The sequence below is a fragment of the Neoarius graeffei genome, chromosome 2 (genome assembly GCF_027579695.1).
Source record: "Neoarius graeffei isolate fNeoGra1 chromosome 2, fNeoGra1.pri, whole genome shotgun sequence".
Lineage (NCBI taxonomy): Eukaryota > Metazoa > Chordata > Actinopteri > Siluriformes > Ariidae > Neoarius > Neoarius graeffei.
The window spans coordinates 100,086,865-100,099,756 of record NC_083570.1 but is presented as its reverse complement, the minus strand read 5'-3'; the positions used below and the strand labels follow the sequence as shown (position 1 = coordinate 100,099,756).

Here is a 12,892-nt window from a genome sequence, read left to right as displayed (position 1 = left end):
ATATTTGGCATGAAATTTCAAAATGTCTCACTTTCGACATTTGATATGTTGTCTATGTTCTATTGAGAATACAATATCAGTTTTTGAGATTTGTAAATTATTGCATTCTGTTTTTATTTACAATTTGTATTTTGTCCCAACTTTTTTGGAATCGGAGTTGTAGCTTGTTACGTTACCGAGAAACCAGACAGTCCAACGTCCTCTGTCCTGACGACTTTCCCTGACTGGAAAACTTACTGACTGACTGTTATAAAGTGTTGACTTCCGAGATATTAAACATCTAACAGAAAGCTTCACTATATCTGTAATTATTCTATTCACATTCACTGGATATGAGCAATCGCGTGCCCTGATTGGCTACTCTACTACTAGGATATCAGCTTGTATACCGTGAGTAGAGAAAAACAAAATGGTAGAGCATGTTGCTGAACCAACCAAGGATGAAATAAAAACTCTATTGAAACAAAAACCCCCAAAATTATCAAGTGTTTAAAGGAAACAGCAGTAGCTAAAAGAATATAGTTCGCCTCCCAGCTCCTGCTCCACACTCCAGCCCAGTCGGTGGCGATAATGCACCTTTAAGTTGGTTTGTCAACTGCCAAAAAACCCTCAAGAAGAAAAAGAAAACTGCAAAAAAAAAAAAGCAAAGCAACAAAATATGGAATGAAATTATTTGATGGATTGCTTCTGTCATTTTGCCGGCTTGTTTACATTCTAAGCGGAAACTATTTTGTTGGACGTTTTGTATAGTCTTTTTATTTATCGAATTTGCAAAAATGTATAAAAATGCTCCGTTTCTCAAAATCCAGTGTAATGTGGATAGAATAAAACCGTTATTCCACTCGATCTTGTCGTACATGGCTTATAGCCAACTCGGTGCTACGCGCCTCATTGGTTATCAGCTCATGTACGACTCGATTTCGTGGAATAACTCTTAATTATACGCGTTTCTTTATTAAAAACACAAATTGAATTAATCACTTGATTTAGATTATGGATGTTGTCTGCCAGAAAAGTCCCTGTGAATGAGCTGTTAATATCGGAAACAATTATACAGCGGGGAAAGTAAGTACTTTAGTACCTAAAGTGGCGGAGTTTAAGTATCTCGGGGTCTTGTTCACGAGTGAGGGTAAGGGAGAGCGGGAGTCGGACAGACGGATCGGGGCAGCGTCAGCAGTGATGCGGACGCTAAACCGGTCTGTTGTGGTGAAGAGAGAGCTGAGCCAAAAGGCAAAGCTCTCAATTTACTGGTCCATCTACGTTCCCACCCTCACCTATGGTCACGAGCTATGGGTAGTGACCGATAGTCTGGCTAACGCAACTTCACACTTGCGTCACACTTAGGATGAGCGGGCCCAGGCTAAGTGACCGAAAGAATGAGATCGCGGATACAAGCGGTAGAAATGAGTTTTCTCCGCAGGGTGTCTGGGCTCTGCCTTAGAGACGGGGTGAGAAGCTTGGTCATTCAGGAGAGACTCTGTGTAGAACCGCTGCTCCTCCACATCGCAAGGAGTCAGTTGAGGTGGTTCAGGTACCTTGTTAGGATGCCCCCTGGACGCCTTCCAGGGGAAGTTCTTTGGGCATGCCCCACCGGGAGGAGACTCTGGGGTAGACCCAGGACACGCTGGAGAGATTACGTCTCTCGGCTGGCAGTAATCGTCATTTAAACTCGTTTTTGTGCAATACTTCGTTTGGAAAACAGTTTTCAAAATGGCGGCACTGACACCTGGCTGACACTTCACGTTTCGAAGTCTCGCACAAGTCTCGTGAAGATCGCACGGATAAGCGACGCCTGCCGTGGACCAAACGAACTAAATTCAACACGGCTACAAACCGAACAGGCCGATAAGTATAATATTTAATTGCAATTACTTGCCAATACGAATCACGATATAAGCTTACTAAAACCGAAAACGTAATTGAATAACACGTTAATTAAGAAATAAAGCAAGCTTTAAAAATGACTTCAGTTCTCCTTCAATGTCTGTGATTTTATAAGTGATGAAGTGTCTTCAAGATTACAAGGCACCTTTGCTTAATTCCACACAAGAAATTAATTGCTAAAAATATTGATAGGCATATTGAAAACAACTGCTTTCAAAACTTGAACAAAGCTTAATTTGTTTGCGTGTGTGAGATTTTGTTTTTTTAATTTAATTTTTTTTAATTCTCAGTAAATCTCGAGTCCCAGGAAGCCTCGGTGTCGTACTTGCCTTACCTCATCACCGTAGATGAGATCGTGAAGCAGATCAGTGTAGCAGGCTTCAAGGCTTCGGTGAAGTCCAAGCCTCGTCAGTTACAGCTCTCGTCATTGGATCACCTACTGAATGCTTCACGATCCACACATTGTTCTCCAGACGGTAGCACCAAGGAGGAGGATGCAGACTTCATCACGTCCATCACCACGTTAATAGACGTTACAGGAATGCATTGTAACTCATGTGTGGTGAACATCCAAGACAATATAAGCAAGCTGGCAGGAGTCATCTCAGTCCAGGTCTCCTTGGAGAAAGGACAGGCTGTAATCCAGCACAATCCAAATCTAGTGACAGCGCTAGACCTACAGAGGGCCATCGAAGTGCTACCACCAGGGAAATTTAAGACCCGTTCATCTTTGCGCGAGGCCGCATCACCAGCTTCTGCCTCCGAACAATTCACCGCGACGTCCTCTGGCTTCTTGCAGCCGCTGGATTCTGTAGCTCAAATCCACATCGAGGGAATGACCTGTAACTCGTGTGTAGAGACCATCAAGAGCACCATCTCTCGGAGGAAAGGCGTGAGATCAGCACACGTGTCCTTGGCTAACCATCAGGGTACGTTTGAGTACGATCCACTCGTCACTACGTCAGAAGAACTGCGAGCAGCCATTGAGGATATGGGCTTTGATGCATTTCTGCCTGGTGAGCTGCTTTGCTTATTTTTTTTATTTTGGTTTCTGCAACGGTTATGAATTCTTCTTATTATTTCAGTGCTTGATGGATCAGGACAGGTTTTGTGTAGGATAATTCAGGTCCAGAGGAGTGTTACAGTTGTGCTCATAAGTTTACATACCCTGGCAGAATCTATGATTTTTTTGACCATTTTTCAGAGAATATGAATGATAACACAAAAACATCTTTTCCACTCATGCTTAGTGGTTGGGTGAAACCATTTATTGTCAGACGACTGTGTTTTCTCTTTTTAAATCATAATGACCCTGATCAAAAGTTCACATACCCTGGTGATTTTGGCCTGATAACATGCGAAGAAGTTGACACAAATGGGTTTGAATGGCTACTAAAGGTAACGTCCTCACCTGTGATCTGTTTGCTTGTAATCAGTGTGTGCGCATAAAAGCTGAGTGAGTTTCTGGGATCCAGACAGACTCTCGCATCTTTCATCCAGCCACTGATGTTTCTGGATTCTGAGTCATGGGGAAAGCAAAAGAATTGTCAACGGATCTACCGGAAAAGGTAGCTGAACTGTATAAAACAGGAAAGGGATACAAAAAGATATCCACGGAATTGATGTCAGTCAACAGTGTTCAAACTGTGATTAACAAATGGAAAATCAGGGGCTCTGTTAAAACCAAACCACGGTCAGGTAGACCGACAAAAATTTACGCCAAACAGCACAGAGACAAGCCTCAAAACTTCTGGAACAAGGTAATTTGGAGTGATGAGACCAAAATTGAACTTTTTGGCCACAACCATAAACGTTACATTTGGAGAGGTGTCGACAAGGCCTATGATGGAAGGAACACCATTCCTACTGTAAAGCACGGAGGTGGATCGCTGATGCTTTGGGGATGTGTGAGCTACAAAGGCACAGGAAACTTGGTCAAAGTTGAAGAAAAGATGAATGTAGCACATTATCAGCCAATACTGGAGGCAAATTTGCACTCATCAGCCCGGAGGCTGCGCATGGGACGTACTTGGACGTTCCAACATGACAACGATCCAAAACACAAGGCCAAGTCGACCTGTCATTGGCTACAGCAGAACAAAGTGAAGGTTCTGGAGTGGCCATCTCAGTCTCCTGACCTCAATATCATTGAGCCACTCTGGGAAGATCTCAAGCACGCAGTTCATGCAAGACAGCCCAGGAATTTACAGGAACTGGAGGCTTTTTGCCAAGAAGAATGGGCAGCTTTACCATCTGAGAAAATAAAGAGCCTCATCCACAACTACCACAAAAGACTTCAGGCTGCCATTGATGTTAGAAGGGGCAATACACGGTATTAAGAACTGGGGTATGTAAACTTTTGATCAGGTTTTTTGTTGTCATTATGATTAAAAAATAGAAAACATAGTTGTTTATCAATAAATGGCTTCACCCAACCACTAACCATGAGTGGAGAAAAAAGTTTTTGTGTTATCATTTATATTCTCTGAAAAAAGGCCAAGAAAGCAAAAATTCTGCCAGGGTATGTAAACTTATGAGCACAACTGTATCTGTTCTGAATCGATGCCATGACTTCCTGCCAAATTTGCTTTTATATAGCCACAATTAAGTTTGTTTATTTATTTAGATAACAGATTAGATTTGCTCCACTGCCAAGAAGCAGTGAAGGTTAAGGTCATCTTGACTGCAAGGTCTTTACTTAGTAAGTCTTTCGGTCATAAAAATAGCTCTGCAAGGAATAAAACCTCTTGCTGACTGTGCATATTGTTAATGCAGTGTTGCCCTTTCATACTTTGGTGGATTAGATTGTAATGATGTGCAGTTTTTGGGTCCTGTAAGTTCTTGGCTAAGTAAAGACTTATTTTTTTTTTTTTCTTATGTATTTTGTGAACAGAGACAAATTCACTGGTGCCGACGGAAGTGAAAAGTCCTCCATCTGTACAGAAATCTGCTTCTTCCCCCGCACTCTCTACCAGAAAGGAGAAGGAAGTGGAGATCGATGCTGAGTCAACGAAAAACACACATTCCAAATGTTTCATCCAGATTGGTGGAATGACCTGCGCGTCATGCGTAGCCAACATCGAGAGGAACCTCGAAAACGAGCCCGGTGAGAGCCGCCGAATTTGAAAACGGAATGAGTTTTTTCCCAGAAAACTTGCTGTACATAAACGCTTCTACGATTACTCATGAGGCATTGAAGTATTGAAATAATATTGGCTGGTTTTGAGTGGTAGATCAGATATTCCATTCAGTTAGCATGATATTGAATGAGTCGAAGACGAGTAGCTGAATGGGATATATCACGAAAAAAAAGCCATTATTATTATTATCTCATCTCATCTCATTATCTGTAGCCGCTTTATCCTGTTCTACAGGGTCGCAGGCGAGCTGGAGCCTATCCCAGCTGACTACGGGCGAAAGGCGGGGTACACCCTGGACAAGTCGCCAGGTCATCACAGGGCTGACACATAGACAACCATTCACACTCACATTCACACCTACGGTCAATTTAGAGTCACCAGTTAACCTAACCTGCATGTCTTTGGACTGTGGGGGAAACCGGAGCACCCGGAGGAAACCCACGCGGACACGGGGAGAACATGCAAACTCCGCACAGAAAGGCCCTCGCCGGCCACGGGGCTCGAACCCGGACCTTCTTGCTGTGAGGCGACAGCGCTAACCACTACACCACCGTGCCGCCCCTTATTATTATTATTATTATTATTATTATTATTTATTCATACACATTCGATGTAACAATTATTGATTTTACAAAAAAAATTAAGAACAGGGGGGTAACTGACCAATACCGAATGCTGATTCTGATCGAATGTAATTAAATGTTCTGTCGATCCAATATACTGTACAAAGTCAAAGTTCTGACAATAAAAATGGTACCGGCCCAGAAAGCCTGAACAACCTGACTTGTATACAAGCTATATCCAGGTCGACAGTTCAAGTTCACAGTTATTTTTGGTCGTAGTTAATTGTTCCATTGCAGTTGAAAACAAAAGGGTTTTGCTGAGTGAAGTTCTCTTGTAAAAGTCCCTGTCACTTTTCCTCACCTCCAAGTAGGACTTTGACAGTATTTCCACTATTGCTCTCTTTTTCAGTTTGTCGATGTCCGTTGGTATGTTTTTCTCTTGTAAATATGCGTGAAGAATATCCAGTGAAGTTTTGGTAGCCTTTCGGGTGTTCAGCGCGTCTTTCTCTTTAAGTCTTCCGCTTTTAATGAAGCAAACCTCATGGCCATGGATAGCAGCCTCCTAGTCCATGGTGATCTGAACTGTAGACAGTGATCCATCAGCTTCCAGTTCATGGCAGGGCTGTGCCATGGTGGTTCCCAGGTCGTTCCTGACCATCCAAACTGATTTCCTTTCAGCTGAGTGTGACAGTTTGGGTTTTCTTGAAGCAAAGTGGCTTGGCAAAGTGACTACGCCTCACAATAACTTGCATACAATTGTTTGAACTGATCTTGGAATTTGCAGTTGTTTAGAAATGGCTCCAAGAGACATTCCAGAGTTGCGTACATCTGCAATCCTCTTTCTCAGATCTGCACTGAGCTCTTTGGACTTTCCCATTTTACTGTGTGTTGGTCAGTCCAATGAGTGCTGTAAACAGATCCTTTTATGAAGGCACAGAGAAGCTACCAGCTGTAGTCGATCATGATCACGAACAGGAAGTTAAGAGACCTCGGCCTTGGCAAGATGAGAGACATTTTGGAAGTTTCAGCACTTCTGAGTTAATAATCTAAGTGAGCGTATGTATAATTTTGACCCTGTGTTGATTTCAGAAAACCCAAAGAAAATTAACTTGTGCAACAAATTCTATTTTTTTTTTAAATTAAAGATGTAACTGTACAATCGTTCTGCTCCAGAAAAAGAACAGTTCAAAGGAATTACTGAAAGTCCAAATATTGCCATGACATTCATGTATGTATGACATTCACTGAATGTAAACTTCTGACTACAACTGTATGTTTCTTCTCTTGTATGTGTGAAGAATATATAATGACGTTTTGGTAGCCTTTCGGGTGTTTAGCACGTCTTTTAGTTTCGGTTTTCCATTTATTTAGTGCTTTATCTGAGCACTGAATTAGCCTCGTCTTCTCTCCTGGCCGACAAAGAAATGATTGTGCGTGTGCGCAGCAGGAAAGTTTTGTCATTGGATCTTTGCATGAGCTCTGATCTGACATTGTGTTATCTTGACAACATGCAATATTATAACAATATTGTTTGCTCATTCTCCATTGAGGAGAGTGGCGTAATACACAGAAGATAAGCGATATGATAACAGTATTGCATGCCATCAGTAAACCCACTAGAAGGGAATAGAATACGTTTTTATTCTGTGAAAAAAGTGGCCTGTATGTATAATAATGAACAATATTTCACACAGATACCATTAACTACCCTATTAAAATGAAAATGTCTTCGCTGGACGATGGGGAATTGGAAACTATTTGGACTAGCTGTTATGAATCAAAATCGTACACAAAACCTCCACTAGCTATTAATTAATTTTTTCAGTTTGTTCCAGTAGCATTGAGAGACCGTTTGTTTAAATTAGTTAAGTTTCAGGTGATATAAGCGGCATCGTTTTTGTGGACATCATCTCCGCTCAATTGCTTCAGTGCAATATACAGCGTCTTGCAAAAGTATTTATCCCCCTTGGTGTTTGTCCTGTTTTGTCGCATTACAAGCTGGAATTAAAATGGATTTTGCGGGGTGAGCACCATTTGATTTACACAACATGCCCACCACTTTAAAGGTGAAAATTGTTGTTTTATTGTGACACAAACAATAAGATGAAAAAACAGAAATCTGGAGTGTGCGTAAGTATTCACCCCCTTTCATATGAAACCCCTAAATAAGGGCTGGTCCAACCAGTTCACTTCATAAGTCACGTAATTAGTTGATTAAGATCCACCTGTGTGCAATCAGTGTCACATGATTGGTCACATGATATCTGTATAAATCAACCTGTTCTGGAAGGACCCTGACTTTGCAACACTACGAAGCAAGCAACATGAAAACCAAGGAGCCTCCAAACAGGTCAGAGACAAAGTTGTGGAGAAGTATAGATCAGGGTTGGGTTATTTAAAAAAAAAAAAAAAAATCCCAATCTTTGAATATCCCACAGAGCTCCATTAAATCCATTATAGCAAAATGGAAAGAATATGGCGCCACGACAAACCTGATGAGAGAAGGCCGCCCACCAAAACTCACAGACCGGGCAAGGAGGGCGTTAATCAGAGATGCAATAAAAAGAACACTGAAGGAGCTGGAAAGATCCACAGCAGAGATGGGAGTATCTGGACCACTTTAAGCTGTATATGCCATAGAACGGGCGGGGCTTTATGGAAGAGTGGCCAGAAAAAAAGTCATTGCTTAAAGAAAACAATAAGAAATCACGTTTGGAGTTTGCCCAACAGCATGTGGCAGATTCCCCAAACACTTGGAGGAAGATTCTCTGGTCAGATGAGACTAAAATTGATCTTTTTGGCCATCATGGGAAATGCCATATGTGGCACAAACCCAGCACCCTGAGAACACCATTCCTACAGTGAAGCATGGTGGTGGCAGCATCATGCTGTGGGGATGTTTGTCATCTGCAGGGACAGGAAAGCTGGTCAGGACTGAAGGAAAGATGGACGGCACTAAATACAGGGCAATTCTGAAGGAAAACCTGTTTGAGTCAGCCAGAGGATTGAGACTGGGATGAAGGTTCTTGTTCCAGCAGGGCAATGACCCTAAACATACTGCTAAAGCTACAGTGGAGTGGTTTAAAGGGAAACATTTAAATGTCTTGGAATGGCCTTGTCAAAGCTCAGACCTCAATCCAATTGAGAATCTGTGGCATAACTTGAAGATTGCTGTACACCAACGCAACCCATCGAGTTGGAGCAGTTTAGCCTTGAGGAATGGGCAAAAATCCCAGTGGCTAGATGTGCTCAGCTAATAGAGACAGACTTGCAGCTGTAATTGCAGCAAAAGGTGGCTCTATAAAGTATTGACTTTTTGGGAGAGTGAATACCTATGCACACTCCGGATTTCTGTTTTTTCATCTTCATTATTATTTGTGTCACAATAAAGCAATTTTCACCTTTTAAAGTGGTAGGCATGTGTAAATCAAATGGTGCTAACCCCCCAAAAATATATTTTAATTCCAGCGTGTAGTGCAACAAAAAAATGGACAAACACCGAGGGGGATGAATACTTCTTTTGTAAGACGCTGCAGTGCTGTCTGATCAACACTTTACCAGTGTCAAGACATGAGTAAAATATCGCTCTTGGAACATGTTGATGGCAAAGTAGATGAAATAAAACAGACACTGGTAAAACATGCAAATGAATCCATAACAGGAAATGTGTTTAAAAAAAAAAAAAAACAGACTCGTGAGTAATGTTAAGGACAAAACATTTCTTTCACAGCATGACCACAAGTATTTGAGCGGATTATGGCTGGTGTTGACGTTCAAAAACGATCGCTGAGTCAGATCATAGAAGTTTCTTCCACCTCCCATAACACACAGGCATGATATCTTTCCTTCTAGTGATGGAAGATGGAGGGTAATTCCCAGGAGGTTGTCTATACTTATTTGAGCCTGTATATGCAGCCAGGAACAAAGGCAATGAGTCCAGTGTTGAGACCAAAGCTTGCACTCACCCCATCAAGGATCACAGCATGATTTTGCTAAATGGTCATTTTTGTCACATGACTCTGACAGGGGGGTGGCACGGTGGTGTGGTGTAGTGGTTAGCGCTGTCGCCTCACAGCAAGAAGGTCCGGGTTCGAGCCCCGTGGCCGGCGAGGGCCTTTCTGTGCGGAGTTTGCATGTTCTCCCCGTGTCCGCGTGGGTTTCCTCCGGGTGCTCCGGTTTCCCCCACAGTCCAAAGACATGCAGGTTAGGTTAACTGGTGACTCCAAAGCTAGCCGCACACTATGCCGATTTTCAGCGTACCGAGCCAACTGAAGTCGCGAGTCAGGCGTAAAGGCTAGTTTTCGATGGTACCGACTCATCTCACAGCCGATTCGAAAAACTAATCGGGAGCCAGACTGATCGGCGAGAGTCGCTAGCAATAGCCAATCATATCTTTCGCATATAACACGTGACATCATTAAACACAATTTCTAGCGCGAGAAATACGTGTTGGTAGCACCTAATGCAGGTATATACTGTAATTCCATAGACTGAAGCTTTATCCATAGACACAGTGGGCTGGAAAGCCACTCTGCTCAAGTTGTGTGGCTGAATTCCAAATCGCTTTAACTCCCCTATATAAGTGCACTATTTAAGGTTGGGAATAATAGCTCATGCAGCCTAGATAGTGCGCTACATATTCCACGTTGTGTCATTTGTAATTCAGCCTGTAGCATCTTCAAGTGTTGGCTTTAACAGTAACTATATCCAATAGCCAATCACAAAGCTATTAAGTTGTCACGTGATATTTAGCGGAATGTTTATGATGCTTAGTTCGCATAATCTCGTTTGGTGTCGCTTCAGTCACGACTGCACTCGTCAACAGTCGTGAGTTAGTCGGGGATATGTGCGTGCCCTGTCGGGAGTCGGCTCTGAAATGGGTCGGTTCGGTACCGCATGGATCGGCGTAGTGTGCGGCTAGCTTAAATTGACCGTAGGTGTGAATGTGAGTGTGAATGGTTGTCTGTGTGCAGCCCTGTGATGACCTGGCGACTTGTCCAGGGTGTACCCCGCCTTTCGCCCGTAGTCAGCTGGGATAGGCTCCAGCTTGCCTGCGACCCTGTAGAAGGATAAAGCGGCTACAGATAATGAGATGAGACTCTGACAGTGATGTTGCTTAAGGTCAGAGCCTGTTTAGTAGGGAAAAAAAAAAAAGTCACTGTGCTCTTGGAGAAGTGAGTCACTCTCGAAGAGATGAGTACAGATGAATCATGCAAGAATGAATCTGACCAAGGACAAGACGAGAAGAATAAAAAAGGGCATTTTTCATCTTGCATTTAAATTAAGCATTTAAATGCATCATTTAAACCAAAGTAGTGGTGCAGATCGCAAAAATTAGCAGGCTTTATGATTTACAGTAGCATTTGTTCATTGCTATTTTTGCAGTGTCCAGGGGAGAAATGATCAGTGCTCATAGATTTAAAATTAGGAAGTAGTAAAGTGTACTGTAAGTAGAGACCATGTTGAAAAATCACGTGCAGGAAGGAATATAGACAAACACCAGGGATCGCGTTAACGCAGAAATGCACACAAAAATGCATGTTTGGAATTTTAATGCGTCCCGGGACGCAGGGCTCCAACTTGAAGAATTTTTCCTGATTTGCCTTGGCAAATCTGTTTCGATTATGTTGTTTAACGAACAAAGCAAAAGTGAACAGAATGAAAAGGCCCTTTGCACTGACGTCACCCTTAGGCTCGCAACCGTTGCTGCCCTTGTCCTGGGGGACAAGTGATATTGAATTCATCAGACATCTATAGTTCGAAGAAAACTACACCTAAAAAAGCTTTACTACAGGATTACTTGGATAATCGAAGTCCGAAAGAAGCAAAGGATAGATAGACATGGAAATGAGAGTTTATTAGCGCTTCTGATCCGTACAGAATTCCTCGAAATGATTGGAGTGATGTAGTTTTAAGGCCTAGTGTTACTTATATAGATTGTTGCACTATACTTTCTGACTGCATTGTCTTTGTTTTAATAAAAAAAAAAAAAACCTTATATATTTCTCTGACTGGGCGGCACGGTGGTGTAGTGGTTAGCGCTGTCGCCTCACAGCAAGGAGGTCTGGGTTCGAGCCCCGGGGCCGGCGAGGGCCTTTCTGTGCGGAGTTTGCATGTTCTCCCCGTGTCCGCGTGGGTTTCCTCCGGGTGCTCCGGTTTCCCCCACAGTCCAAAGACATGCAGGTTAGGTTAACTGGTGACTCTAAATTGACCGTAGGTGTGAATGGTTGTCTGTGTCTATGTGTCAGCCCTGTGATGACCTGGCGACTTGTCCAGGGTGTACCCCGCCTTTCGCCCATAGTCAGCTGGGATAGGCTCCAGCTTGCCTGCGACCCTGTAGAAGGATAAAGCGGCTAGAGATAATGAGATGAGATGAGATTTCTCTGACTGTTATCTATAAAATATTTGGGACCCACAAAAAATGCCAGGGACCCCAATTTGGCCAGTTATGTGGGTCCTTGAACCCAGAACGAAAAATACTAGCGCCATCCGTGTAATACATGTAATGAACACTTGGTGTATCATGTAAGCAATTTTGTTGCTGGGTAATTGGACTGAAAATTTACGTCCTTGCATATTTTTGTTGATTTAATGTGGTAATTAGTACACAAAGTTCTTTATCGGCTAGGGGGATGGCTTTGGTAAATAATACTTGTTTTGGATGTAGGCCAGGCCAGATGAGCCGTCGTCCGCCCACAATTTACAAAAATCGCTACTCCTCCGACAGGATTGATCAGATTTTGATCAAACTCGCATGCAATGTTCCCCGGGTCGGTGTGTATAAAAGTTGTCAAGATAGTGGAGCCACCCATCATATTTACGATTTTATGGGCGTCGGAAATTTTTGGGTGACTCGTCACATTAAACTATACTTTTCATAAACTGCTGGGGCGCTTTCACTGAAACTCAGCCATAAGACTCAAAAGACAAACAAAAGTTGTTCACCAGGTAGCGCCATCTACCATGGATGAGGCTACACGTGCAGTTTCACGAAAATCATGACTCCTCCAACAGGATTGATCAGATTTTGATCAAACTCGCATGCAATGTTCTCCAGGTTGGTGTGTATAAAAGTTGTCAAGATAGTGGAGCCACCCATCATATTTACGATTTTATGGGCATCTGAAATTTTTGGGTGACTCGTCACATTAAACTATACTTTTCATCAACTGCTGGGGCGCTTTCACTGAAACTCAGCCAGAAGACTCAAAAGACAAACAAGAATTGTTCACCAGCTGGTGCCACCTACCATGGATGAGGCTACACGGGTCATGTGCAATTTCACGAAAATCACGACTCCGACAG

General features: G+C 42.7%; 1 protein-coding gene across 1 annotated transcript in view; it reads left to right on the top strand.

Annotated features, from left to right (window-relative positions):
* Positions 1–12,892, top strand: part of atp7a (ATPase copper transporting alpha) — a 132,027-nt gene that overhangs the window by 51,020 nt on the left and 68,115 nt on the right. Inside the window, exons 4-5 of the mRNA XM_060915283.1 lie at positions 2,175–2,900; positions 4,778–4,990. Coding sequence (XP_060771266.1) covers positions 2,175–2,900; positions 4,778–4,990 — 939 coding nt within the window. The remainder of the gene's footprint in view (positions 1–2,174; positions 2,901–4,777; positions 4,991–12,892) is intronic.